The 25,899-nt window shown below is 45.0% G+C and overlaps 1 protein-coding gene across 2 annotated transcripts in view; it reads left to right on the top strand.

Annotated features, from left to right (window-relative positions):
- TTC27 (tetratricopeptide repeat domain 27) overlaps positions 1-22,828 on the top strand; it is a 138,674-nt gene extending 115,846 nt beyond the window's left edge. The window contains exons 16-20 of one of the 2 annotated variants that reach the window (XM_045828816.1): positions 677-842; positions 15,694-15,891; positions 17,164-17,275; positions 21,306-21,406; positions 22,602-22,828. In XM_045828816.1, coding sequence (XP_045684772.1) covers positions 677-842; positions 15,694-15,891; positions 17,164-17,275; positions 21,306-21,406; positions 22,602-22,724 — 700 coding nt within the window. In that variant the 3' untranslated portion in view covers positions 22,725-22,828. Of the gene's footprint in view, positions 1-676; positions 843-15,663; positions 15,892-17,163; positions 17,276-21,305; positions 21,407-22,601 lie in introns of both variants that reach the window. The other variant, XM_045828815.1, reaches the window with a different exon arrangement.
- The last annotated feature ends 3,071 nt before the right edge of the window (positions 22,829-25,899 follow it).

Genomic DNA, 25,899 nt, shown 5'->3' with positions numbered 1-25,899 from the left:
TAATTGCCATTATTTTGTAGGTTTTAGGATTGAGTTTATGTCCTGCAATTTCACACAGTATGTGTGGGTGTTGGTTTACCTCTATAATGCTCAGTAAGCAGAATATACTTCTGAGCATAGAATTTAGATCTTTGTTCAGTTTTGGAGAATGCTTAGCTATTTCTTTTCAAGAGGTAGTATCTTGCCATTTTCTGTATTTGTTTACTCTGGGGAGTTTGTCAAATATATGTTTGAGGCTTACCTTTCATTCTTTCCTCTGTTTCTTTATTACTCTTTTATTTTTAATTCTGAATTCTCTGTAAATTCCTCGCTATTATCTTCCAGTTCATCTGTTCTGACTTTGGCTGTGTGCAGTCTGGTTTTTATCCTAGTGAGGTTTTCTTGTTTTGTTCTAATGTCTCAATCCCCAAATTTCTAGTTCCTTGTTATTCACATCTCCCCAATCTTGTTTTATTTCTAACTGTTTTTGTTTTGTAATTTCTTGCTTCTTTTAAAATTTTAAAAAATTTGTAGTGAAGTTTGGGGTGGTTTGGGGTTGTTCGGGTCTGTAATTCGGTTCATTAGCCTGAAGGACTGCGGGCTAAGAGGAAGTCCGAGGCGGCATTTCACACGCTGAGGTGAGGTTTATGTAGCTGTGATGACTTACGCTGTTCTCCTTCACCTTTCACTCCGATAGAGACAAGGCCTTTAGAACTTTACAGGAAGCCCTCAAGTGCAACTACGAACACTGGCAGATCTGGGAGAACTACATCCTCATCAGCACTGATGTTGGGGAATTTTCTGAAGCCATTAAAGCTTATCACCGGCTCTTGGACTTAAGAGACAAATACAAAGATGTTCAGGTAGGCTATTAACATTCTGTTATTTCAGTGTGCGTTTGGTATTAATATTTGATTAAAGGATATAAATTGTTTCCTTGATTATAAACAGGAAAATGTTGCTGAACACATGCAATATATAAAAAGGGTGTTTTTTTCTGTAGTCAAATATTCTGTTACATATTAAATCTGGCATTCCAAGGTCAAATGTTTGTGCAGTCACAGATTAATATTACTGTGGCCCAGTTATGAAAGTCTGATGTGTAGTTTGCATATGTAGTCAGCCTACAGAAACTAAACCGAAGGCTGTTTGTGTTAGTTATTACTTCGGTTGTACCATGTACTAGCTGGAGGAAATCCCACACTTGTTTATTTACTCACTGAGCAGGCATTTACTACATACTTGCCAACTATTTGAACAACACAGAAATGAAAACTTAACATTTTCTTTGCAATATTTAATGAGCTGGTCCTCCTCTTGGTGAGATGAAGTCATAACTGGTTGACTCTTAACACAGCACAAAAAACACTAGATCCTCAGAGAATGTGGGAGACTCGAAGCCCCTGTGTTTGTCATCCAATAGGATTAAATGTGGAAGACCTCCTGGGCTCACCTGTGGTTGAAGGCAGTGTACCAGGGCAAGGCGCACAGGAGGGTGTTGGGTCAAAGTCCGAGGGCTTGGAAATACAACACTTTATTTGCAGTAATGAACATACTCTATTTAACATGGTGAATTTGGAATTATGAAAAAAAAAACAGAAATAACTACAAATAACATCTAGTATATGGTAAAATCTCACTACCCTTTTGACTTACTGTGTGTACTTGAAATGTTTCAAAATGTACCTCACCTGGGCCCAGTCTTACAGTCCCAGCCCTTGACCTATGCGTGCTTGGTCCTGCAAACCCAGCTCTAGAACTGGCCGAGCTACTTTAAGGCTCACGTCCTCGGTAACCACGTGAAACATCTGTGGTTTCAAGTAGTACCATATACCCACTTATAGGAGCTATGTTGGCACCTTCAGTTACTTTCCTTTTTCTTATTTTTTGTCCTTTTTAAATATTGCATATTGACCATCCGTTATAGAAAGAAGGACCTTAAATCAATATAGTGAAGACCAAATAAAACATGGATGGAGGCACAGCAGTTTTACACCCTGGAGAGGACAGGAACCCTGGTAACTGTAATTGGCACAGTCCTCTGGCAGTCTAGTACTTGTTCTGTTCGCAGAGCTGAAATTCTCCGCTGAGGTGCTGCTTTTTCTTCTACTCAGCCCCTTTGCAAAGGGTACCAATGAGGTTTTGAACAGATTTCAATGTTGCCCGACTGCTGAGCATGGGTCAGAGATTCGAAAGTGCTTATCTTTTTTTATAGTTCAACTGTAATTTTTAAAAAGACCCCTCTCTACTCAGAAAGCATTCTAAAGCCTGCTCTTAAAATCTCAGGGAGAACGTAATTTCTATTGATAGTACATTTCATTTGACATTCGAAATAAACTCTTATTCACTCACATTAAAAATGTGTATAAAATCCTCAAACCCATACTCCTCATTTAGCCCAGCATTCTGTAGCATTGTGAACTGCCAGAGCAAGAATTCTTGCTGCTGGAGGGGTCCTGAGTAAGCTGCACCCCCACCAGAGTGGAGGGTGATGCTCCTCCTGGCTGATCAGACAGGGAGGAGCGGGCCTCCAAGCGGCCAGCCTGCTTTCCTGCCCTCCTGGCATTGCTGCTGGCTGCCGACACTGTTGTCTCTTCCCGAGTTGCCTTAGAATTGGCTTCCTTGGTCAGTCTGATCCCATTAATCTGTCGTATGCCCCCAATTTCTAACGGATCCACTTTTTTTTTCTGATGTGAGCGTGGTTTCCCCTTTCAAGTCCATATTTTAACTCATGGCAATCCTTCATATCTGCTAAGGATTAGTGAGAGCTGGCTAGCCAGACTAGCTTTTTAGTTCCTGAGACAGTTCTGATCATCTTTTGTACTCAGCGCCCATAGGAGTGGTTTTACCTGAAGAGCCCCATGGCCAGGACTGGGCCCCTCCTCTTTCTCAGGAGGCAGACTTGTGCGGGCTGCAGTACAGAAGCATCCAAGGGAGCGGACTCTCCTGTTTTACCTTTACCAATTCTCCCCTGCTCTGAGAGGCACACACATCAGGGCAGAGCGGGACATGACGGAATGGTAACAACTAACGTTCAGGCAGGGCTTGCTGTGTCCAGACAGCATTCTAAGCACTTGACGCGGGTTAACTCAGGTCAGCCCAGCTCTGAGGTAGGCGTGTGCTCTCAGAAGCCCTGTCTCATTCCAGAATGTTTGCATGTGTCTCCCCCCCCTTGTTCTAAGGAAATTAATGATATGAAACATGATAACTGTTCCAAGATTGTTTTGTAAATCTATTACTTCTATATCATAAAGAGTTATAAAGCCATTATGGTGTTGCTAATTGTAGTTGATTTAGACGGTATTGTATATCAAGTATGCCAAGCATCTAAGAGGCGCTTATTCCAGAAAAATGGCAAGACAAAACGAAAGAGTGGCTTTACTGACGATGACAATTCAGAATGAAACGGGTTCGGCCTTGCTCGTTCCAGTCTCCTGCAGGTACAGCAACTGCAAACGTATTGGAGAATTTTCCTTAGGAGCTTCCCTTGTTCTCACCACTGCCACTCTCCCCAGCGTAGGTGTCTCGTTTTCTTTCAGGATGTAAAAGCTCTTGCAAATGTTTAGAATAACACTGCTCTTCATGAGCATCTGTAAATGTGTCGGGAGAGAGGCGACAGTTAGAATAATATATTGGTACTCACAGTGGTAGATACCAAGGAGATGGCTCCAGCAAAAATAAGCGGTGTGTAGGTAGTGGATTCTAACGACACAGCTTTCAGTTGTTGCTTCGGCACGTTACACACCTAGTCAGATCCACTGGAATTGTAAGAACATGTGCTTAGAGATCTTTCAGGAGCCTTCTCTAAGACAAATAAAGGAACTCAAATAACGGTATTTATTCAAAGGAATTCCGGGCAATTCTCAGCATAATTCGTTTGGGAATAAAAAGGTATTTTTCTTAAGTTTTTAATGAAGAACTAATAAGGAAGCAAAGTTCAATGAAAATGTAAGGAATGATAATAGAGTGTAACATTACATTGTTAAAATTTTATCCATACTTTTCTTTTTCATAAAAAAAAAGTCTTAAATCATTCTGAACGTCAGTGAAAATTTAATTGTTTCCTAGAGAAAATGATTAGGACTTCATTTAAAGTCATGGCTAGCTAATACTTTAATCTCTTTTTCCCTCTAATTCTTTCTTTGTTCCTCAAACTCAGAATATGGAACAAACCTTCTTTTGCACACTGGTCTTCATCTGAGCATGAACATTTCGATGAGTTTGAAACTCGTTTCTGGAACAGTTGAGTATTTTTGGAAACACTCAAGGGCAGCACTTGGACTCGTGGGACTTGGTCCTGCAGCCCTGTGCCGCTCGCAGGAGCCCCAGGCCTGGGCCCGTGGTGAGAACGGTTGCTGATGAACAGGGCGCTTTGAGAGATGTGCTGTAACGCAGCGTGCTATAACGATGTTATGGCTATTAGCTTAATTTTTTACATTTGGTTTTGGGGGAATGTTACTAAGAACATAATGACTAGATAACCAGTAACTTTTCTCGGGTCACATTATGGTCTTTAGCACCTTATGGTAGACACTTCCAGGTGTTCAGGTGGAGAAAGGACCACCGTGAGCTAATGTTCAGTTTACACCAGGCCCTGTTAACAGCTCTCTTTTGAAGGCTCACAGAGTGCCGACGGCAGTGTTCAGTCTCCGGCAGGCGTGGGCAGAACCACTCCATAGTGGTGAAATCGTCACTGCAGGGCAGCCTGGATGGCCAGTGGTGGACACAGTCCTATTTGGCTCTGTTGTGTATTTCTGTCACTGTGCTTTCTGACAGCTAGACTGTGTACACCAAGACAGTTGATGGATTGTCTGGAGTATTTTTGTCTTGGCTAAAAAAAGTTAACTTAATTCGATTCTGTAAGTTCAACAACAGGTGTCTTTCATTAAAAAAAAACAAAACAACTCTCTGATATTCTTGTGTTTGACCCTAGCCGACCTCATTCTATTTTAAAAATAATTATTTATTGATTTTAGAATGAGGAAGAGAGAGCAAAAGAAACATTGATTTGTTGTTCCACCCTTTAATGCATTCATTGGTTGATTCTTGTATGTGCCCAGACCAGGGATTGAACCCGAAATGTTGGCATATCTGCATGACCCTGTAATGCAGGGAACCCAATGATGTGGTTATTGTCACTTTAATTTTCTCATGGCACGCTCATTTTTCTACAGACACAGAGCAAATTAGCTACAATTATTCTTTTTTCACTCTTTGTGATAAGAATGACCAGATACACTACCTTTCTCATTTCCTGCCTTTACTCTCTATGTCTTAATTTTGACTAATTCATAGATTAGTATGCCAGGAATACTTTTCTGCATGGTTCATATATCTATATTCATATCTGGGTTATACATATTTTTATTAATCTGTCATAAAACTAATTTTCATGTTCCTGCATAATTAGTCCCTGTTCAGTTTCCCGCTATGGTGAATAATGCCACGAATACCCTTGTGGTCCATCTTTATTCATGCTTCTCTCCTCGGGGTAAATTCTAATGTCGACTTGTCCTTTTTTTCCTCCCCTCACTGCCCCCGCTTTTACCCTCCTTCCCGTCTTCCTCCTCCTCCTTTGACACCTTAGCATTTGGGGGGAAAATTTAAATATTGCATGACTGTGCCCCATTTGCTGTTCGCAAGTGGGAGAGAAGGGAGGCGGGTGAACATACGTCGAGTGCTCACCATGTCCCCATGGTGGCCTTTTACGGGACACGCAGTGTTTGAGGAGGATGCTAAACACCCCTCCTTGTGCAGCAGATGACGTGTGACCCAGGAAGGGAGTATGACTTGGCCAGTCATGAGCTGGTGGGAATCGAAGCTAGAAGGCCCATCTAGGCACGCCTGTTTTCTTTGTGTTAAGTTGAAGTCTGTGGGAAGATTTATGTTAAAAAGCACATTTTCCCATCATATTCATGTGCATGTGAACTATATCTAACAAAGCTTTTTTTCCAAATTGGTGTATAAATTATATATAATCAAATGCACAGATCTTAAGTGTAAGTTTGCTGTGTTTTGACCGCTGTATGTTCTCATGTCACCACTTCTTGGAACAGATGTGCAACTCTGTCCTCGTGTGCCCCTTCCCAGGCCCTGCCCCCTCGGCCAGGCAGCCACTTGCTGATTTCTGTCACCACAGGTCAATGCTGCTTTTTCTGGAATGGCGTATAAGTGGAACCGTGTACCATCTATTCTTTCACGTGGATGTTGTGTGGCTGTAGGGCTCTCTTTGGGGATGGAAGGAGGTGGTATTGGTGTGTGCGGGCAGGCTGCCAACCAAACTGAAGTTCTAGAACAAGTGGTGGCTGAGCATCACCTGAAAGAAAAGAGCAGAGAGAGGGACATATTTTATATAAACTATGTCTCTGCCATGTAGGTGCTCTCTCCATTTTACTGCTGAAATATCTGAGACTCAGCAGGAGAACTAACAAGGCTGATGTTCCACAGCTAACTAAGTAGTAAAGCCAGGACTTAAAGTTTGGAGTCTGGCCTATTTATCCTGAAGCCTGTGCGTGCTTTTCCCACATGCTAAGTTTTTTTTTCCTTGTAGAAGCAAAAAAGAAAATGTTAGACTGCCTACCTCACTCTGATAACTGAAGCTGGGGAAGCTGCGGGTCGGGGTTATCAGCCCGGGCAGCAGAGTGGGTTCCCTGGAGAGGGCCAAGTGGAGCGGGGCGTCAGCCAAGCTCGGGAAGTGGCCTCACTCCTGGCCTGCAGCCCTCCTGGGCAGTTTTGTAACTGGACCGAAGGCAGGCCGATTCCTTCCTGCTCCAAAGACCTCCAGGATTCAAGGGCCAACACGTGTGCTTTTGGCCAGGCTTTTGGTGAGACTTGGCCAGGGACTTCAAGGTTTGTGTTGGCGAAGAGGATCGGATCGTTAACGCTTTTCTCTTTGCAGAGACTCCTCAGCATTTATATCAGAATTGCTTCTCCTCCGTGCGAGAAAACATCCAGTCTCCTCAAGGGCTAGTGGTGGTTCCACACCATCATCCTCTGCTTGCAGCATCCCCCAAGCATGGTCTATGGTGGAGGCGAGAAACAGGCTTGGGGCAGAGAACGGAATGAAAGTTCTGTGTCACTGCGATGAGTTAGAGGTGCAGGAGAGGGCTCTAGAAGTCATTGCGTGGACTCAGTAACGTGATGTTGGTTTAGGTGGGGTGTGAGGGACTACAGCGCTGTTTATAGGGATAAAAATGAAAGCCCTCTAAGCATCCGGGCTCAAAAAATATGCTTAGATTATTTTATGGTATATAGATTGAATTCCAAATCAACTAAATGTTTGCTAAATATTTCCTCATCTCAGATAAATTAGGAATAAAATTGGATACTTAGCAAATTTTCTAAACTTTGAAACAAGGAGAGCTTAAAGGGATTTTCATGACTTCATTATAAAACATGTGACAAAAGTATTTGTAACAAATAGGAAAATAAAAATCTAATAATATGCTTGTTATATAAAGAGTTAACATCTGCTACAGGAATGAACTGGGACAGAGTAAAGGATTCAGAAACAGACTCAAGGAAGTTGAGAATTCAGTATATGACAAGGATGGCATTTAAATCTGTGGGATGAAATTAGAGTATTCTATATGTATTGGAATAGTTAGTCCAGCATCTGGGACCAAACACTGAAGCTCTGTATCACTCCTTAAACCAGAAGAAGCACAGATGGATAACGTATTTAAGTCGGAATGCCGTGAGCAGCAGGCTTGTGTTGCAGGTACCAGCACGGATTCTGGGGTTTGCCAGCCGGGCCTGCTGCGTGCCTCTGCCCGCCACTGGCTGTGTGACCTCGGGCGGGTCCCTCGGCCACTCGTTCTGTGGTTTCCTGGAGCGGGAAGATAGCACTGGGTTGGCCAAAAAGTTCATTTGTTTTTTTCCATAAGTGGTTTAGCTGTCTTTAACTTCACGTGAAACAATTTTGTTAGATTGTATTGTGACAGCTGTCATATCAACCTGCATTTAAAAAATCAGAATCGGTGAATTTTTGTGTAGCCATTTTAATACTGAAGATGGAAGAAAATATGCAACATTTTCATCACATTATGCTTTATTATCTCAAGAAATGTAGAAACACGACCGAAATGGAACACAGATTTGTGCAGTGTGTGAGGAAGGTGCTGTGACTGATCGGACACGTCAGAAGTGGTTTGTGAGGTTTCGTGCTGGAGGTTTCCCTCTGGTTGTGGAGACTGTGGAGATGCTCCACACTCGGGTGGACTGCTTGAAGTTGGTAGCAGTTAAATCAGGACACTAATTGAGAACAATCAATATTATACCATGTGGGAGATAGCCGGCATGCTCAAAATATCCTAATCAGTAAAGTTATTGGTGAAAATGAAAAATGTGTCTTTTATGGAAAAAAACCTAAATAAGTGGACTTTTCAGCCAACCCAGTTCTTAGTTTCCTGGAGCTACTGTAACAAATTACCAACTTGGTGCCTTCAAACCACAGAAGTTTATTCTCTCCGTTCACTTCTGCTGACTAGAACCTGAAATCAGGATGTTTGCTGAGCCATTGCCTGCTCCGAAGGCTGCTTCTGGCTTCCGGGGGTGCCTGGCGTTCCTTGGCTGGTGGCAGCGTCACCCCGCCTCCGCCTCCCCGCACCCACTTCTTACCTCCTCCCTGTGTCTCTGTGCGTCCTCTCCTCTTCATCTAAGAACATCAGTCCTTGACTTCAGGGTCCACCTCATCCAGTATGACCTCGACTTAGCTGATTATATTTGCAAAAACCCTGTTTCCAAATACGGTCATATTCTGCAGTGCTGTGAGGACTTGAATTTTGGGGGGACATCATTGGACTCACCACAACTTTCATGCTTCCCTTTCGGGGGAAAAAGCAGTGGCTTGGAGAAGAGTGGGATCGGTAAAGTTACGGGGTGGACCCAACGCACACCCCATTGGGTGTGGCGTGTGCACGGAGGCACACCACGGAGGCACACCACGGAGGCCAGAGAGACCTTGATCAGTAATGTGAAGTTCTCGCCTTTGACAAACAGCACCTGGTGTTCGAACATCTGGAAGTGAGGGGAGAGATAGTTATAATAGGGAGGGAATGGATAGAAAAATGAAGAAAGCTTTTTTTTTTTTACGATTTTATTTATTTATTTTTAGAGAGGGAAGGGAGGGAGGGGGAGAGAGAGAGAGAGGGAGAGAGAGAGAGAGAGAGAAACATCAACGTGTGGTTGCTGGGGGCCATGGCCTGCAACCCAGGCATGTATCCTGACTGGGAATCGAACCTGCGACACTTTGGTTTGCAGCCCGCTCAATCCACTGAGCTATGCCAGCCAGGGCTGAAGAAAGCTTTTCAAAGAGAGAAACTTACTTAGCCATAAGTAATATTGAAAGAGAAGACCAGGATCCCAGGCCATGATGGAAAAATTGAGATTTTAAAAAAGGTTCTATTATTTGGCTTCAGGAGATTATGATATTATCTGAAATACCATGAAAAAAATTGTGTATGGATAAGTACATACTCTGGAAAGAGGGTTCAGAACTCTTATTTGATCCATATAGGTTCAGAAAATAGTTAAAATAGTCATCTTTTCAGGTAAAAAGGCAAGTAGCCCTTCCCTTGTAAACACTCCGGGTTAGAGTTTACCTCTGTAACGTGCGTTGTATACAACCGGGAAGGTATTTCTGAATGCGTTTGTCTACCGCACGCACGTGGGTGCTTTGTGCGCACTCACATCCCTCCGGTCACCTCCGCACTTCCCTGCTGCTCTTTGGCCGAGACTCGGCAGCAGCAGCAGCTTCTTCCCACTGGGTGTCCACTTCCTCAGCTCCCTCCACTTTGGGAGCCCTGCCATTTAGGCTCGTCTCCAGCAGTCTGCCTAACGTACAGTCGTCAAGGGACGTGTCCGCACGTCCAGGGACGGTTGCCAGCCCTCAGGGTTCTCAGCCTGTTGGCAATACCGAACACTGCTGACCTGGCCTTCCTTCCTGCAACACTTGCCTCACTTGGCTGTCAGGATTTCACACTCTGACCTTACCTGCTGCGGCTTCCTCGGCTTCCTGGCTTCCTCGAGTCCTTCGCAGAGCCATCCTCCCCTTTTGTTCTTTGTGACAGTGGCTCCAGGCTCTGTCCTCACCCTGTTTTCCTTCCCCACAGATGCCGCTGCCCAGGGGAGCATACTGTTCCTTTGGGTTTTCCCTCTTATCTTCCTGACTATCTGACACAAGTTAAAGTTTCCCTCCACGTGACCCTTTAATCCTGTTCCAGGAAGGGCATTCAGTTGGTTTATTGAACGGTGGTTGTCCTTTTGCAGTTTCATCCCTGTTGGCTCACACTCCCTAGGGACAGTGGCTCTTCCGGTAACTTGTGCCTGGTGGGAGGGGCTGGAGCAAAGCCCAGGGCCTACCTTGTGCCCTTCCTGGTGGTTTGGGGCCACAGGGGGATCGCCCCTTGGATATACTTTGCCACTGCCCCCTCCCAGCACCACCACGTGGTCCTGCTCCTCAGGACGCCCCCTTATCTCTTACAGGCGCCACCCTCTCCCATTGTCCATCTTTTCTAGTAGTCACCCAACCGCAGCATGTGGGGGGAAGCTAGGAGGCAGCTTTCGGGGTCCAGCCGGGCCTCCTGGATCTATTGCTCTCTGTGTCCCACCCAAGTCAGGCCTCTGCCCTGGTGGCCTGCGCAGGGCTGGCAGTGGTGTGTGGGAGGAGAAAGCCTTTCTGGGACTGTCTGTAGCACTTTTCCACCCTGGGCCTCTCTTCTGCACCGTTGGGGACCTTGCCGTGTCCTTCTCCCCGGGGTTTCCCACGTGTTGACTGCTCCTCTCTCAGGTCCACCAACTGCCTCTCTTTTCAGGCAGTATACAGATTGGGGGCTCAGAAAAAGCAGCCAGCAACATGTTAGTCCATCAGAGTGAAAACACTGAGAACTTTAAAAAACTAGAGCAACAGATGAATGTGTTCAGTAACATTTTCCCATCAGCTTATATTGTATGCAATCTCTATCATGAAGACTCACAATAAAACTTTTGACACTGGGAAAAATGAGCTTAATACAAATTCAGAAAAAATTGAAGTACCTTAAAAGGAAAGGTCTTTGCTCAACTAACATTTGGAAAGAGATTGTAATTCACTAACAATAAAAGAAATGAGATTCAGAGTAACAACAGCATATACCATTAATAGAACAAAATATCAGAGACTTAAAAAAATAGATATTCCCAGTGCTGGTAATATTCAGGGAAATGACACATTTTCATTTACGACTAATGGACATCTAATTTGATTTAGCTCTTTTAGAAATTACCTAACTTACCCCTAGAGTTTTAAAATGATTATTCCTTTGATGTCATAATTCTGTTCCTGGTATTCTAACCTAGCAATTTTTAACTGGTGTGCCACAAGAATTTGTAACACATGCAATGTCTGACTGTTTAGTCAGGGGCACTGACCTCTTTTCCCTGAGATCAGTGGTCCCTGACCCTTTTGGCACCAAGGACCGGTTTCATGGAAGACAATTTTTCCATGGACCAGAGTGGGGGCGGGGGGATAGGAGGCAGAGCTCAGGTGATAATGAGAGCAAAGCTTTAATGCTCACCCACTGCCCACCTCCTGTTCGCTCCTAACAGGCTATGGGGTTTGGGGACCCTGCCCTAGACTGACAAATCAAAAAATGACAACAGCCAACACAACAATAGCTGTCCCGTGTGAATGAATCAAAATTATCCTTAATTTTTTTTGTCAGATTGGCAAAAAAAAATGTATTTTTCAGGGTGCTACAGAATTTTAGTAATTAGTTTATATGTGCCATGAGATAAAAAAGGTCGAAAATCGCTATTCTTACCTAAGGGAGGCTTGAGTGTGCAAAACATCTTTTGGCACAAAAAATGCATCGAAGTGTTATTTATAACACTAATAACAACAGTGATAGCACGTGGAAACAGCCTAACTAGTTTCAGGGGAGCTGTTAAACAGATTGTGGCCTATCAACCCAATGGAATATTTTGAATTTATTAAAATAATTATTTTATATGAAAGCATGAAAAAGTTCTATGACATGTTGAGTGAAAAGGGTAAAACAGTTTATGTAGTATTATGTTAAAAATTTACACATAATAAAAAGGTTAGAAAGAAAATAATTGTAATGTTAGTAGTGCTTGATTTTATTTTTCTTTTTCATTAGGTCTAATGTCTTGGGGAAATTTTTAGTTAAAAAACTACACAAGTCTGTCTAGGTTTGGTTGACTCAAGGTTTGGTTCAGAAATGATAATAAAATAATCAAAGTTAATAGCATACACATGTCATAAAAGAGAAATCTTTCCAATATAAAAGAACTTACTTGTATAAGTTACAATGATCTTAAGTTATAAGTTACAATGATCTATTTTCCAAAGAAGGGTTAAATATGTTTGTTTTTAGTCTGGATAACTAGAATGTTTCTTAGTGGGAGGAAAATGATAATGTTAGCCAGTAAATTATTAAATTACTCTAATGTTCTTCTTCAATAATTATGTTATCACTTTAAAACCATTTTTAAGGTTACACAATGTATTTTAATAACTTTTTTCCCTTCAGTGCATGGTGCTTTCTTAATTGCAGGAAACAACATTTCAGTGAACTTTCGTTGAAATGTAGTGTACATAGAGAGAATGTGTAGATCATTAGCAAACGTAAGAACTGTCGGGGGGGGGGGGGCGGGGGAGGTGCACACCTGTGTGACCAGCCCCCAGAGCGCACGTCAGGTTGTCACTGGCGCTCCCAAAGCCCCTCCCTCCGCCTCCTCCCCGCGGCCCACACATGCCGAGGACTCAATTTTATAGCAAAATCTAAGACGTGAATATTCATGTCATCATTTTTCATCTTTGCCAATCTTCGAATGTATTTATTCTTGCCTTTTCTCTATTGTTAAATTAAATTTTTGTTTTATTAAAATAGCCCATACATCCTGTTTTACAAGCTAAGTAGCAGTACAAGTCTCATAACGCAGCAAAGGAATTTCCTGCTCCACCTCTTCCACTTTTCAAGCCCCTCCTCCCCAGAGGGGAGGACCCCTTCAGTATTCTTTCCAATGGTACATTTTCGTGTTTCATAATGATAGTTACATACTGCTCTTCTTCATTAACCAAATTTAGGTGTTTTTAGTTGACTTCCTATTATAGTAAATGAGGATTTAACTCTTATACCAGCATTTCTGCTACTTCCCTGTCATATTCCAATATATTTACATTAATTTTTTTTGTAAAATGAATATTCTCTGTTAACATTCAGTCCCTATGTCAATAATATTTAGTATTACAGGACGCTGTGATTGGGGGTATTTTTTGCTTTTTGTTCATGATGTCAATACTTGTCTTGGTTTTCATGGTTTTCCCTGTAAGCCTCTGGTGTAAAATCACGTTCCCTCCTGCCCCGCATCCTCTGGCTCTATCTCTGGACAGCCACCGGCGCTTGTCATCGCCCAGTCCAGTGGAGTCTTCTGCCCCGATCTTTTGTGGGCGGCTCTCCCGCCACTTTCTCAGCCCCAGGTCCCCTGACGTTACCGTCTCCCACCTTCCTGCGCACTCGCTCCCACGCGCTCTCTCTCTCTTCGGTGCCCGGGCCTCTGTCCCTCTCCCCTCCCTTTATGTGTTGTTTGTTAAAATCCCGTCCAGTCTGCTTCCCTCCCAGCACAGCCTCTCCAGGCAGCGTCTGCCAGGCCGTGAGTGGCTTCTGTTGTCTCCTTCTCCGCAGAGAACTCTCTTCTAAGCTCCAGATCCAGCTACTGCACTGGCCATCGCACATGGGAATAGAGAGTATAAAAAGCAAATTTGCCATTGCGTCTGCTCCCACTCACGGTCCCATTCCCTTCTTGTGGTATCTGCCTGTGAATTAGGCAGAGGTGTTTGGTGTCCGCCTGCCCACACTCCCTTCTCCTTGCCCTGCCCCCATAGCCCACGACACCCCAGCTCCCTCCCCTTCCACAGTTCACACACACCCAGTGCCAGCACGAGGTGCTTCCCCTCTCTCGGATGCCAGCACTGCCGCTCTCGTTTCTGTGGGCTGGAAGACGAGAAGTTTTCTCCCCCTCATAGTCCCCTCGTTTAGGCTACAGTGAGGGGATAGGATGTTGGGCTGACTCTGAGATCCCAGAAAAAATAAAGTACTTTACTAACTTAGTATCCTTCGTTTGTACATGTTAGTAACTGCTGGAATAGACCAACCACTGTCAAAACGTGTTAATTCTGGAAATGTTTACAGAATGAGCCCTTGAAACAAGTGTAGGAATCTGCATTTTCTCCTTTATTGTTACTTTCAGATTTAAAGCCATGAGTGGGATTGTAATATGAATTTCATTATTTTCAAATTTAAAACTACACATGTGGGATTGTAGTGTGAATTTATAGGCAGAGATAATGTACCTTGTCCAAACAAGAAAGAAAAAAACACAATTGAATGTTCTCCTGCCAACTTTTATCTCTGTGTATAACTAGGACCGTAAGTCTGGGCTCACCTTCCTCAGTGCTCGCGGTCCAGAGGAGCTCCGTTCGCTCAGCCACAACCCACGCGCGGGTCAGGACGCGCGAGCCCGCTGACACACTGGCTGCATTTCTTTCGGCAGCACTTTCTGAAAGGAGCGCGTTCACTCTGTCTTTCTTTCAGGCGCTGTGTGCCAGGCACTAGGTTAGACCCTGGGGCACAGCTGATGGAAGGTGGTGCTCCCCCTGAAGCTCAGAGTGAGACAAAGATGTGGGCGCCCCCTCCCTCGGAACCTGGCTGCTCATGGTGCGGTCGTCAGACCCCCAGCACTGGCCCCCGCTGCGGGCCTGTTAGAAGTGCAGAATCTCGGTCCCAGGTGGCTCGGCATCTCCGCCCAGGATGCACATCTAACAGGATCCCGGCCGATGCCAGTGCTGTTGGCCCATGGGCAAGGCCAGGCCGGCTCTTTGGGTGCACCAGGCGCCTTTGCTGTCCCCAGCACAGCAGTCAGTGTCTGAGGATGTGCTTTCTGTGCCTCCTGGAAGCTGCCTTGAGATACCTTGTCTAATGCGTTATAAATACAACAGATGTGCCTTGTCAAGACAATGGAGCCTGCTGCGGAGCTCCGCCCATCGTCCGCGTCCAAAGCACGTGGGACAGAATGTGTAAAGGCTAAAGAAAGCAAGGTCGCCAGGAAGTTGCTAGGTGGTGGGCGGACCTGGGGCAGTCGGAAGGATAAGAACTACTTTCTGGGCACCCTGTGTGCCTAATGCAAATGCATTAGTCCTTTATCATTCAACAATCAGAAGAGCCAGGACCTGTTTAAGGAAGAGGGAGCTGGGGTCTGCATTCACTCCAGATAGATGGAGTGTGAGCAGTTGATGGGACGTGTGGGAAGGTAGGAGGTGCACAGTCAGTCATGGAGCTCCAGAGAGGAGCCTGGCTGGAGCCGTGCCACCTGTCGGAGCAGACTTGGTGAGATACACGAAGCCAGAGGTGTGGGTCAGACCGTTCTTAGTGCTCAGGTGAGGACGGAAGAGCCCCGAGTACAGGGCGCTGTGCGAAAAGAGCCCTCCGGGAGCCTGCCTGCAGAGGCGCCCGGAGAAGCAGTCGGCAGGCGGTTCTGGAGCGGGGGTGCAGGATGGCTCGACTTGTGTTCATTTTTTAAACATGTAGGGATGATACTCCAATAGGTCTTGTGAGGTTTGTCACTGTCATTGGTGAGGGTGATGGTGGCCCTTTGTTTCCATTACTGGTCGGTGGTTTCTAGCTTACCAGTTCCTGCCGTGCCTTCTGTAAGGTCCTGAAGATCCTGGTGAGGGCAGTGACCGACGGGATGACTGACCGCAGTGGGGCCACCGCCGCCAGCCTCAGGGGAAAGCTGCGGGAGTTACTGGGCCGAGTCACTTCGAAAGTGACAAACGACGGGGACATCTGGAGGCTGTACGCCCACGTGTACGGGGACGGGCAGAGTGAGAATCCCGACGACAATGAGAAGGTACGTCCTTCGTCACTCCTGCCTCTTGTCTGAACACACGCGTAGTGGGCCTTCTCTCCTGATGGCTGCAGGGAAAGTTTAATGATCTGGAAGATAAGATTAATGTGCTCAAATTTTCAGTTTTGATCCAGTCTTTAACATAACACTTTGAATTGTGGGCAGGTTAAGACTTGTGAGCATTCGTCTTTCCTCTGCCCATGAATTTTTCCTATACAATTGTTCTCTGTTTCCTGCCGGAGGGTCTCTAAGCTGCTCCCTACCTGCCGGAGCTGCAGCGAGCAGCTGGCTCTCATTGTGTGCTCTGCACCCTCCCCGCAGGGTCGGTGCTGAGGGTGAAGGTAGATGGGGTACAGGGACAAAAGAGGGTTTACATCTGAGATGGGGACTCCGAAAGGGAAAAGGGAAAAGGAACTAGATAAGAATATTGGAATCAAGCTTTTCAAGTCGCTACAAGAAATGCTTGGTAAAGGCTGCCCTGCCCTGCCCCCCCCCCGCCCCCCTAGTGCACCCAGTACACTCGGCAAGGCCGTGGGCCTCTTATCTCAGGACGCAGGAAACCTCCAGAGTTCCCCGGGTTGGAGTAATTGTGGTCTTTTCAAAGCAGCCACACAAATCAAGTGTACACCTGCGTGAGTTTAGAATTGGCCACAGCACAGCTAATTGGTGGGGCTCTTAGTCGTTCTCTCCTGCCTTGGTCCACCCGGCCAGCCCCTCCCAGTGCCTTGTCAGTCGGAGAACCTACTCTCACCGCACACACCCACCCCTGTGTTCGGTCCTCCTGCAGCTGCCTGGGTCACGTGCTCCCTTCCCTGTGTGGAATTGGGGTACTCTGAACTCTCCGATGTGTGAGTTCCCCCCTCAAGAACCGGGTTGTGAAAGGGAGAGAGTGATGCAAATTTCTGTGAGTTTATACACCTACCAATAATTCCAAAGTTTCAACAACTTCACATCTCATTCTTTTAACTGGTCTCTTGAGCTTCTGGCCACAAACGGTAAGGAAACGTGTGCACTTCCGGTACATTCCCAAGTCGGGCATTTACATACTTCTGTTTGGAGGGAAGGGTCTTGGCCCAGATACATCCATGTGATGAATCACCGATCGCCATCGAATGCTCACTTCTACCCCTTCTTTGAGGAGAACGAGAGACACTGGGCTGTATCACACAGATGCTGGTTTTCAAGTTGCAATTGGTTCCATATGACTTCCAGGAAACAGAGCTGAAACGTGATTTCCACTTGTTGTTCTGAATGCTGTTCTTTTTCTTTCCTCAGGCGTTCCAGTATCTCTGTAAGGCGTACAAGTGTGACACGCAGTCCAGTGGTTGGGAGAAAGACATTACGTCATTTAAGGAAGTGGTTCAGAGAGCCTTAGGACTTGCACATGGTACTTAATGCAACATTTGCTATTTTAGTGTATTTTTACTGATAAGGGAAAGTATTAGTCAAAAGTAAAATTTCACTACATTGAAATTGTTGTATTTAATTCAGCAAATCTTTACAGAACAACAACTGTGCAGCAGGCACTTTCAGACAATAAGGAAGAACTAGGATAGAGGTTTAAACACTGAAGAAGTGACAGGAAGTAGAAATGAAATATGAAATTATTTAGAGATATGAAATGTGTTTACACCTGTATTTAATCTCTGTGTCACGCAGTCTGTTTGCATTGATTACATAGTATTAATGATATCGGTTACATTTTCCTGACTCATATTCTTTATAGATGAAAATGTGTATTCATAAAATATATACATATCTGGAATGCATAGCAATATACAAAGAGCATGGCATATATAAGAGAAATAACAATATAATCAAATATCTTTGAGAAATGTAGTGGGTGATATTTGAGGGAGGGGTAGGTAACCTTATTCATAAAGTTGTGTGTCTGTGGGGTAAATATATTCCAGGTAAAGGCTACTTTAATTATTTGCATTAATGAAAAATATACCAGATAAACTCAGTGATGCACGTTTGTGTTTATGTTGGCGTATGGGTGGGGGGGTGCCCTGGGACTGCAGTTAAAACAAAGTGATGAAGCCGCCGTGTGAAAAACGGGATCACAAGGACCGTAAAGTCCTCCTCTAAGTTCTGCAAGTGACAGCGACAGCAAGTAGGGGCCAGTGGGGGCAAGGAGAAGGGCAGAGCTCTGGAGTCAGGGAGGCCTGCGCTCCAGGACCTGCTCTGCCACCTACGTGCAGGTGACTTTGGGGAAGTCATGTCACCTCCCTGAGCCTTAGCTCTCTCATCAGGAAAACGAGACTATACCCGCCTAGGTTCTGCAGGTCTGCAATTCCATATACCGTATGTTTCAGACTATAAGGCGCACCCCTGCCCCTCATTTAGGAGGAATAATGGTGGTTAATGTTGCTGTTGAGTTCTGTTTACATTTACATTGGTGAAATATGTTATTAAATATTTTACCACATTTTTTGCTTCAAAAATTTTTCCCCTATTTTCCTCTAAAACCTAGGTGTGTCTTATGGTCTGAAAAATACGCTAATTTAAATGTTAATCCCTTGCTTTCTTACCCTCACCTGGTTCCTTGGGAGGTGGAAGATCTAAGCTATGTGATAAGGGACTCAAACTAAAAAGAGAAAAATGAGGAACAAGGATAAAGTTTAACTTGCTTTTAAAGAAGTAATGATATTCAAGCAGGTTAGAAATAGGTTTAGTAGTTAATAATTCTATTTATGGCCTTTGAGATCACTGATGGAAAATATACGAATGTTCAGTTGGCTGGGCCATCTACCCCTTGACGGAGGAGGCTGCAGCGCTCTGCTCAGGCAATGGGAGTTGGGTGCGGGGAAGCTGGGTGGGGCAGCCGAGAGGCTGGTGCAGGACGGTGGAGGGGGGGCAGAGGCTGGAGTTGATGTGGCCTGTGCTGGCCTCACGGCGGGCGCGCTCCAGTGGAGTTTAGTCCTGTGCCTTTGGCCTTGTGTTTGGGGAAACCCGTGCCCAGATGTCTGACGTGCACAATTATAGCAGAGCGAGATTTGCTCTGAAGAATTTATCTCCTTCAATCTGCCAGCTCTCCACATTTCTGTGAACAGCTGGCTGAGAAACAGTCAAAGCCAAGGTATTTTCCGTGACCACCAAGCGCCGGCGTTAATCCTGTCAAATGCAAACATGCAGGTTAAGGAGCGCGCTAGGGAAAAATCTGTACTTGGCCCCTCAGAGTTGGTCTTAGGCTGTTTTTGGTGCTTTCTTTTATCAGGGAGGCCCTTGGAGGAAAACTAGTGTTTGCTTAAGTCCTCCTTTGACTTGAATCATTGGGTTGGTGCTTCTGCAACACTGTAAACATATTTGAGTGGACGCTCAGCTGTAGTTTCTAGTGATGTCTTAGATTTGTGAAAGTGACCTTAACCTTGCTGCCTCTGTGCACCAGTGTCAGTGGAAGAATCAGCCGGGTTTGTCTGTTACTTTCCTTTTTATCTTCAACACCATTCTGCACCTCACCCAATGCTGAAAAGGAGCTATAACATTAAAAAAATCTCCACACCATGTATTAGCTATTGGATTGCTGTTTTTAAGAGTAGCCATGTGCTCCAGAAAGCTTGATAAGGTACTGCAGTCTGTATGTAGCGTTTGGGACCTTTCTCTGACAGTAGTGTCATTGTGTGCCCACCTGTACTGTCTGCAGCGCAGGTATCCTCTTACAGTCTCAGCTATTCTGTTTTCTGGGGAAGGACCGGCAGAAGGTTGGTCCTCCTTTGCCATCCAGGAACCTTGAAAAGAATAGTGTTGCATTTGAACTTCAGTCTGCCTGGAGGGAATGCTGTTCTCCTGGGCTCCCCTGTGTGTCTGTCTACCTATCTGGCTATCTGTGCATCTCCGTCTCAAGTGCGTTTTGAAAATGGGGTCGAGGAAGGGACTAATAGAGTGTATGTTTGTCTTCTTGCTCTATTTTTGTTTTTCTCAGAATGAAAATAAAGGATTGAAAAGAGAATCAGCCTTGGCCCGGATGGCTCAGGTGGCTGGGCATTGTCCTGCGAACTGAAAGGTCGTCGATTTGATTCCTGGCCAGGGCACATGCCTGGGTTGTGGGTTCGGTCCCCAGTCAGGGTGATGTTTCTCTCCCTCTTTTCCTCCCCCCCTTCCACTCTCTCTAAAATTAAATAAATAAATAATCTAAGAAAGGAAGAAAGAATCACAGCTGTTTCTGATATAAGTTAGGAATCAATTGGCCCAACTACCACAGCCGTGGTAGGTACAATGTTCCTTACTAAGGGGACAGCCATCGTAACCCCTACTACTTCTGAGTTAAACCCTTTGGAAATGAGTTTAACATCGCCAATTACCATATATCCTTTCAGTCTTTAGCTGAGAAGTGTCTTAAGTCTAATTATTATTTTGAAATAGTAAAGTCAAGCCTAGTTTTCACCAGCCATGAAGATATTATGAATTAATGATAAAACTATTTTTGCCAGGCACAGGTAACCTCCACCCATTGGTTGGAGCTTGCATGCAAAAAGAACTCTATTTCCTATCCCTGGTCCAAGGCCTAGGGTGCGAAGTAGGCTTTAATTGTTACAGTCTTGAGTGTAGTTTTCAAATGTGTGGGTATTGTTCTGTCTGTAGCGAGTATCATTCAGAGGGACAAAAACAAGACCAGGTCAGTGGAGAACTGCCAGGTGTTGTATTTTTACAAAGCCCTTTGCTTGTTTCTGTAAAGTGTTAATAGCTGGGTCTTCTGCCAGGGAAGCTATGCCCCCTTCATAATTTCAAGTTTTAGGGGAAGGGCTCACCAGAATGCTGGGGGCAGAGTCGTTGGAGAAGAGAGACTTCCTTCTCCCCAGGCCCTGCCGATGCCAAGCCCGGCTCAGCAGCCAGAGCCAGGTTGTGGTCACGTCCCGAAGTGCAGGCACATCGATTGCTGATATCAGTTCTTCCAGTTGGTGATGTGAGCCCTGAGTGTGAAATTGCACTGAGAACTGAACCGTAAGCATCTGCCATGTCACTTCCTTGGGCCAGTGTCGTCAGCATCGGGAGTCCCCGTTAGGGACTCGGTCCTGGGGAAGCCACACTGAGGTGGGCCTCATCTGTTGGGCCCACTGCTTTGTGTTAAGTTTGATTTTGTCGGGTTCTGAGTAATTTCAGTGTGTGTGTGTGTGTGTGTGTGTGTGTGTTTGGTGGAGGTAGGGTCTCTTCCCAGTGGTCTGGAACTCACCAAAATTCACCTATTTTCCTCAAAATTCTCTTTTTACCAATAAGGTACCCTTCTGAAAGAAAGATAAATGGGAGAATTAGGCACATAATTATCCTTTTTCCAAATTAAAAACTTTCTATGGAAACTATTTCTAAAGCCTGTTACTGTAAAATCGTAATTAAAAAATTGTAGGGTTTTTTTTTTTACCTGTGAATTATCATCAGCAATTTGTACAGATGCTCTTCCCTGTGTTTCCCCCCCCCAGTGGCTGTGAGATGCAGCGAGAACAAGTCCAGTCCCCAGGAAGCTGTGCAGGCGCTGTCTTCCGTGCGGCTCCACCTCCGGGGCCTGGCGTCCAAGGCCAAGGTGAGAGCGGGAGGGGCAGCCGTCGGATGGAACCAGCCCTTAGCACCAGCCAGCTGCTCTTGAATTTCCTTTTCCATCAGCAGTGATTTTAGGCCCACGTTACATTTTAGGTGTTGGCCCCCAAGTAGATACTTGTACTGGTGAGGATCTTACTTTCTCAGTGGCTAGACCCCTGAGTGTGGGTAACTTGGGACTTGAGAAACTAACACCTACAGTCCAGCCCTTCATGCTTTTTCTAAACTAAATTAAAACACTGCTTTTTCGTTTATCACTTTTCCCAAAGTGGGACACATGTGCCCCTGGTAGCACTTGGGTAAACTTACAATCTTAATATATATTTATTTCAATGTGTATTGGAAAAAGTATAAGTAGCACAACAGACTTAGAATTTCATGAATATCATTGCTCATTTTTTTCATTTAGAGTAATGCTCCAGTGTTTTCTTTAAAAAAGACTTTGATTGTGTGAAAACTGCTTTAGAGAAAAAATTAGTAAGTAGGTTGTCAATAGATTTGACAAGAATGGTTGAGGTAGGTGGGTGACTCAGGTTTGACACCGAACACACACACCTTCAGTGGACACACGCAGCGGTGGCCGGGGCGGGGATGCCAGTGTGTTGCCCAGTTCTTGGGCCCAGCGAGCAGTGCTCCGGGGGCCGCCGCAGCGTCTTGGAGGTAGGTTGGAGCGTGCCTCTCAGAGCAATTCCTTTCACGGCAGGGGGCTCAGTTACTTTTATTTTGCCCCTTAGTTTTGGTTTTACTAAATCTTGATCATCCTTGTGGCCCCCGAGTCCTAAGCTGTAATTAATTTTCAAGTAATTAGCATAAAGCATCTGATTTATATGAATTTGAATATGAAATATATTTTTGCTTATATACACCATGAGTAGGTTTGCTTTGGATAAATAATATACATTCACCCAGAACCCATCCTACGACATGAATGGCATAATCGATATTCATAGCAAGCACGTCGCAGAGCAGAACTCGTCTGAATTCACAGGTTCGCGCGTGTCGTTCATGCTTTGTGGGGCCTGGTGCATCGCTAGGCGGTCAACAGAACAAACACCGCCGTTGCTGTGACAACGCTGTGGAGTTATTATGCAAGGGGAGCTGTAATTCTGTACTCTGTTTCTACATCATTTCAAAAAGATTTTCATTGTTTTGATAGTTCTACTCTGTCCTTTATGTTGCAGCAACTTTTTACGGATGTGGCCGGCGGAGAAGTTTCCAGGGAGCTGGCCGATGACGTGGCAGCTCTGGACGCCGCGGCGGCAGAGCTCCAGGACCTGAGCAACCAGCTCTGCAATCGGTGCTGACCGCCCCGAGTCCTTCCGGGCAGGGCTTTTGCCTCTGGGGTTTCTCTGTCCCCGTGTATCTGAAAGGCGAGGTATTGATTTTTAAAATAAATTTCTTTTTTATGACCAACACTCTTGCTTTTGTGATTTTTCCCCCCAAATATTTGAGTTGCCTGAGGTACATTAAATGAAAAGTCCCCTATTTCCTTAGCTTAGTTACAGTTGAATTCAGTATTTTTATTACTTTTGATGTAATTCAGCAAAAAGGAAAAAAAAGTTGTAGTTTCCTTTTTAACGTAGAGTTTATTCTCTCTCAGCTTAAAATGAATTACATCATTCTTTGGAAAAACTTGGTTCAAACCAGGGGAAAAAAAATCACATACTACAAGATTGTGGAATCATTAGATTGTCTGCTTTATTATCCAAAAGTGATAAAAGAGTATATTTGGTGATGGAAACCTTTACACTCCTTGAGATTTTATATCTGTGTCAGAAAGATACTAGCTTGGCTGAATTAGAAATGTGGGCATGGTTTAACTTCTAAGTCAAGAAAATGCGAGAAAAAAATGACCCCACTTTGGTTTCAGCCATCAGCCACCAGTGCCCAGGCTGAGCCTCACCGTGTGTCCCGCCAGCCCTGGAGAGGGTTATTCGGTAAGGTTGTTGTGAGTGAAGACAGCTACAAATGGTGCCATGTTACAAAATGCCAAAGTGAAATGCTTTCTTAGTAATGTCTATGGAAACAAATATTGAAGGCAGCAGCTGAGCTTAATAATCTTACTAGAAAATCATAGTGAGGAATTCTCGGTCCTGGCTTGGGTTGTTGAATTTTGGGTTCCATGCACAAGTCATTGGACCCTTGCTTCTTTCCATGTTATTTTTTTTTATAAGATGTTTATAATTTTGATTCCTTGCTTCTTTGGAAGTTTCAACTGCCTTTTGGGATTTAATCCATAACTGTACTCCATAAGTAGAAATATTGTAAACATTAGAAAAGCAGTCTTTAAAAACTTTCATCAGCAGATTATGGTTACGAATGCTTACCAATGCTCTCATTCCTCAGTCATTTGCTCGTCTCATACTGGCCTAAAAAAAAGTTGATGTATGCCCCAAAGCAGTTTTTCTTACATGAGACACAACAACTATGGGAAAGACCAAGAAAATGAGGTGGCAATGTGAGTTATCAGTAAATGTTCACTGGAATCGTTTATGGAAGCCATTGGGGAATAGGTGGGTAAATGGCTGGAGGAGGGAGGGGAGGGAGGTTTTCAGATTAACTCTGTCGCTACCTAGTTGTGAGCCTCAACAGGAAACAGGTAAATACTGAAACAGTGCAAAGGTTGCAGGAAACAAACGACTGACGAAGAGCTAACCAGTTTCAGAAGTGTGTAGTTCTCAGCTTATCCCCCTTCGGGTGCGAGGTGGAAGGGCACCAGTGAGTGTGCACCGCCCCAAACCAAGTGACAAGAGGGTTAAAGGGCTGTCCCCTTCCCGTCCTGCTCTCCGACTCTGTGCTGGACCAAAGTCTCTAGGATGCTGCGTATGCCCTCTTTCCTCCTGACCTCACAAAGGAGAGATTTAATAGATGTCTTCTCTTTAAGTCATAGACCTGTTAGCTGTGTTTAATGATCTTATGTGAATGCTTAACCAAACTGAAGAAAACATGTGGGGAGGCACTATGGCAAAGTAGGAGAGGCTTGGGTTTTATCAAAACCTCATCTCTATCTCCCGCCTCCCAAGACTTAACACTCAGGTACTGGATTCCTTCATCTGTGAAATGAACGTGGTGACAACAGGGCCTTGCATCAAGTTCTGAGGATCTCGTACAGACTTTGACCCAGCTTTAGAGCCAGTAACTCAGTATCTGTTTAAACAGCTATGTTCATTTACTGTAAGTTCTCTGCTGCTTCATAATGCTATTGTATGATTTGAATATTTGCTATTTCCAAATGCCTTATCTTTTCTAAATTTCAGCTTTTATTTTCTAGTGTTAATGTTTGTTTTCAGAATTACTTTTTTGCTTTGTCAACTAAAAATCTATAGATGTGATCCTCTCATCTTTGCCACATTCCTAGCGTGAACAGTAATGCTAACAGGTACCATTTTCTCAGTTGTCATGACACAATAGGTAGGTCTGTGCATCACCAGGAAACTAAAGGTCGCAAACTCTGGAAAGAGAAACAGCCAGAGTTCAAAGGCGCCTAATGCCCGCGTTGTTCCTGGCTCTGCTGGGGCCAGAAAAAGCATCCAGTGCTCAGCTGGTCAGTGGTCTTTCCGCGTTGGGACACCTGGACAACGTGCCTGTCGTCGCTGATAAGGTTCTTCAAGGAGAGAGAGTCTGCGGAGGTCTCAGTTAAGATTATTTAGTCTTTTTAAAAAAAATAAGTTCCTTGTTAGTCTTTTCCGAAGAAGTGGCATAGTCAATGGAGCCCCTAACTACAGAGGAGTTAGAAATAAATCCTAATGGAATAAGGAATGTCTTCTCCAGACCCAAACTCAAAACGCAGGAAGCTTCAAGAGCCAGTGCTGAGTCTGGGAAGCATGGGGTGTGTGTCGGGGCGGTGAGTCACGTGGTGGGGATCAGAGCTGTAGGACCCCAGAGCGACGGCGGGGGTGGGGGGGTCCTCGTTTCGGGGCGGAGAGCTTGGCCTTCCCTCAGACGGAGGCTCAGGTGGGAGCAGGAGCGGGAACATTGGAAGCACTGACTTACTGAATTGCGTACGAAGGCTCTTCTCTTCGAGCTGGTCTTGTTTCTGTTGGACAGCTACCAGTGTGCTGTGCATGCACAGAAACGTGAAGAGGACGCGGTACCGGTGAGCGCAGCAGACCCGCCTCCTTCCCAGACTGCCCGCAGCGACAGGGACGCGGGCAGAGCTCGCCTGGTTTGGGCAGCTCCTGACCGTTTTCCCAAATCACGGTAAGTCCGCGATTTGGGAAAATCCCCGTTAAAACCCTGGGCGCGCCTGAATGAAAGTATTCTTTTTTCCATTTCTGTTTTTATAGCATCCACATCGATCTAAACCACTGTTTAGATAAGGTAACTCTGCTTTACTGGCCCAGAGCGAGGAATAAAACCTGCGGAGGGGATGCCGCGCACTTCCCCCCCGGCCGGTGCGCTCCATGGCCTGGACGCCGAAACGGCAAAGGGCCTTTATTCGATGGCGGGCGCCATGCTGTGGTGATACAGATGGATTTT

The sequence above is a fragment of the Phyllostomus hastatus genome, unplaced genomic scaffold (genome assembly GCF_019186645.2).
Source record: "Phyllostomus hastatus isolate PE091 unplaced genomic scaffold, TTU_PhHast_1.1 phas_scaffold_78, whole genome shotgun sequence".
Taxonomy (NCBI): domain Eukaryota; kingdom Metazoa; phylum Chordata; class Mammalia; order Chiroptera; family Phyllostomidae; genus Phyllostomus; species Phyllostomus hastatus.
Note: the sequence above shows the minus strand (reverse complement) of the source record. Positions and strands in the feature narration are given on the sequence as shown.